The 3,839-nt window shown below is 35.8% G+C and overlaps 1 protein-coding gene across 1 annotated transcript; it reads left to right on the top strand.

Moving 5' to 3' along the window:
* Positions 1-853: 853 nt before the first annotated feature.
* On the top strand, positions 854-1,471 carry LOC116877089 (hsc70-interacting protein-like). Its single transcript, XM_032873595.1, has one exon. The coding sequence runs from the start codon at positions 854-856 to the stop codon at positions 1,469-1,471; it is 618 nt and encodes a 205-aa protein (XP_032729486.1).
* The last annotated feature ends 2,368 nt before the right edge of the window (positions 1,472-3,839 follow it).

Below are 3,839 nucleotides of genomic sequence, written 5' to 3'. Positions count from 1 at the left end.
TTATTCGGAGATTTTTGATGACTGCTTTAATCTCCTTACTGGTTATGGGTCTGTTCAGGCTTTCTATTTCTTCCTGGTTCAGTTTTGGTAGTTCATATGTCTCCAGGAATGCATCCATTTCTTCTAAATTGTCAAATTTGCTGGCGTATAGTTGCTTATAATATGTTCGTATAATTGTATTTCTTTGGTGTTGGTTGTGATCTCTTCTCTTTCATTCATGATTTTATGTATTTGGGTCCTTTCTCTTTTCTTTTTGTTAAGTCTGGCTAGGGGTTTATCAATCTTATTAATTCTTTCAAAGAACCAGCTCCTAGTTTTATTGACTTGTTCTACTGTTCTTTTGGTTTCTATTTCATTGATTTCTGCTCTGATCTTTATGATTTCTCTTCTTCTGCTGGGTTTAGGCTTTCTTGGCTGTTCTCTCTCAAGTTCCTTTGGGTGCAGGGTTAGGTTGTGTACTTGAGACCTTTCTTGTTTCTTGAGAAAGGTTTGTATCGCTATATACTTACTCTCAGGACGACCTTTGCTGTGTCCAGCATATTTTGATCAGTTGTGTTTTCATTATCATTATCATTTGTTTCCATGAATTTTTTCCATTCATCTTTAATTTCCTGGTTGACCCATTCATTCCTTAGTAGGATGCTCTTTAGCTTTTATGTATTTGGGTTCTTTCCAACTTTTCTCTTGTGATTGAGTTCTAGCTTCAGAGCACTGTGGTCTGAAAATCTGCAGGGAATGATCCCAATCTTTTGGTATCAGTTGAAAACTGATTAGTGACCCAGGATGTGATATCTTCTGGAGAATGTTCCATGTGCACTACAGACGAATATGTATTCTGTTGATCAACAAGGAAATGGGAGATGAAAATGTAGAGTTAACCAAGGAAATGATGAATCAGGCAAATGATAAAAAAGTGGCTGTCATTGATGCCCTAAATGATGGTGAACTACAGAAAGCCATTGACTTGTTCACAGATGCCATCAAACTAAATCCTCACTTGGCCATTCTGTATGCCAAGAGAGCCAGTGTCTTCATCAAATTACAGAAGCCAAATGCTGCCACTCAAGACTGTGACAGAGCTATTGAAATAAATCCTGATTCAGCCCAGCCTTATAAGTGGCGTGGGAAAGCACATAGACTTCTGGGCCATTGGGAAGAAGCAGCACATGATCTTGCCCTTGCTTGTAAACTGGATTATGATGAAGATGTTAGTGGGTGCCTGGAATGGCAGGAATGCCTGGACTCAATGAAATTCTTAGTGATCCAGAAGTTCTTGCAGCCATGCAGGATCCAGAAGTTATGGTGGCCTTCCAGGATATGGCCCAGAACCCAACGAATATGTCAAAATATCAGAGCAACCCAAGGGTTATGCATCTCATCAGTAAATTGTCAGCCAAATTTGGAGGTCAAGCATAATGCCCTTCTGACAAATAAAGCCCTTGCTGAAGGAAAAGCAACTTTGATCACGTAATGGATGTCACAGTAATAGACCTGTGACCTGATGTCATTTCAGTCTGCTACTCCTCTGCCATCTTGCCACCAATCCCCAAATTAGTAATTTTAAAAAGAATTTTTGAGGAAGAAAAATACAGCTTTTACAAATCTATCTACCTTCTCTCTCTGTTTGTGTTTCATCAAATATTTTGTCAACATTTAACTACTCTTAGTCCCACTTGGATGGAAATGACATTTTCAATAATTCAGAATAATTAAGAATAATTAAGAGAGAGGGCATTTTAAGCAAATTTAGTGACATTCTTTATATACATTTGTAAAGTATAATAATTTTTAAATACATTATTTATGAGAGGACAAAAACTTGAATCAAGGAAAAAGTGTAAAACAATGAAAGAATGTTTTAAAAAACTGATATCACTGAGAATTATGAAAGATTCTGAAATGCTACACAAGGAATTTCACAACAAAGAAGATAATGGCAACTTAAAAAGATATTATATACACTTATATGATTCTTTAAAATGATGATGGATTTATTATTGTGAAGATAAAAATTTGCATAAATCAACATCCTTCAGGATAGAAAAGTATCAATTACAATATCAGGACAAAATATCTCTTACAAAAATCTCAAAAAAAGGAAATACTATATACTGATAAATAAGCAATAAATCAGGAAGACATATCAACAATGAGTGTATTTGTATATTGTAGCTAACAATACAGTTTTTGCATATATAAGTGACAAGAAGAAGAGCTATAGGTTTTCTGCGAACTGGCAGATGATTAATTTATTTCAAATTGAAGTAAGTTAGAGGTAGTTATATAGTGCTTTTTATGCTATTTTAAATAAAGACTTTATTAAGACAATAAAAAACAAAAACAAAAACAAAACCACACACACTTCTCTCTCCACAGAAGAATCTGATCTATTTTTTTGGTTTGTTTTGCTTTTTTTAAAGATTTATTTGAGGGGCACCTAGGGCTCAAATGGATAAGTGTCTGCCTTCTGCTCAGGTCATGATCTCCAGGTCCTGGGACTGAGCACCATGTCATGCTCCCAGCTCAGGAGGGAGTCTTCTTCTCCCTCTCCCTCTGCCTCTCCCCTTGCTTGTGCTCTCTTAGTCTCTCTCTCAAAATGAATAAATGAAATCTTTTTTTTTAAATTTTAAAAATATAAAATAAAGATTATTTGAGAGAGAGAACACACAAGTAGGAGGGGGGCCAGAGGGAGAGGGAAAAGGAGAGAGAATCTCAAGCAGATTCTGTGTGAGCTTGGAGCCCAATGTGGGGCTTGAGTTCATGACCCTGAGATCATAACCTGAGCTGAAACCAAGAGTTGGACACTTAACCAGCTGGGCTACCCAGGTACCTGATCCATTTTTGACACAGAATTATTAAACTATACTTGGAAAGTTCTTTACTTGAAAGGGAAATTTTGTGTGTGTGTGTGTGTGTTTTATTTTTTTCATGGTTTGTATTATTGAGGTATTTGCTTTTGTTTTGGACATTTGTTTTCTTTTATCAAAATTTAATTTTTTCCAAGAAGTTTAAGATTGAAAGCAAAATTGAGAAGAAGATGCAGAGATTTCTCATGCTCCCTGGTCCCGCACATGCATAGCTTCTCCTATTATCAATGTCTCTCTCTTTCTTGTGGCACATTTGTTAGAACTGATGAACCAACAAGATGCATGATTATCATTCAAGGTCCATAGTTTATATTAGGGTATACCCTTGGTATTGTCTATTCTATGGGTTTAGAAAAATGTATAATGACTTGTATTGATCATTATGGTATAATAGAATATTTTCACTGTTCTAAAAATCCTCTGTGTTCTACCTGTTCATCTCTCCCTCCCCAACCCCCAAGAACCACTGATCTTTTTATTTTCTTCATGTTTTGCCTTTTACAGATTTTTGTATAGCTGGAATCATATAGTATACAGCCGTTTCATATTTTTTTCATCTAATAATATGCATTTAAATATCCTCCATGTTCTTTCATGGTTTAATAGTTCATATCTTTTTAGTGCTGTATAATACTCAATTTTCCAGATGTATCACAGTTTATCCATTCACCTGCTGCAGGACATTTTGGTGGCTTCAGAGTTTGGCAGTTATGAATAAAGCCATTATAAGCATCTGTGAGCAGGTCTTTGTGTGGACTGAATTTTAAGCTCCTTTGGTTAAATACCAAGGAATGCAACTGCTGGATTTTATGGTATTCAGTTTTATAAGAAACTGCCAAATTGTCCTCCAAAGTGGCTGTACCACTTTGAAATGAATGAGTTTCTGTGCTCCATATCCTCTCCTGGATATAGTGTTTTCAGTGTTTCAGGATTTTGGTCATTCTAACAGTGGTGTACTAGTATCTTGTTGTT

This window comes from Lontra canadensis, unplaced genomic scaffold, assembly GCF_010015895.1.
Source record: "Lontra canadensis isolate GAN:19392208 unplaced genomic scaffold, GSC_riverotter_1.0 scaffold50, whole genome shotgun sequence".
Classification (NCBI taxonomy): domain Eukaryota; kingdom Metazoa; phylum Chordata; class Mammalia; order Carnivora; family Mustelidae; genus Lontra; species Lontra canadensis.
The sequence above is the reverse complement of the archived record's forward strand: the minus strand, read 5'-3'. Positions and strand labels throughout refer to the sequence as shown.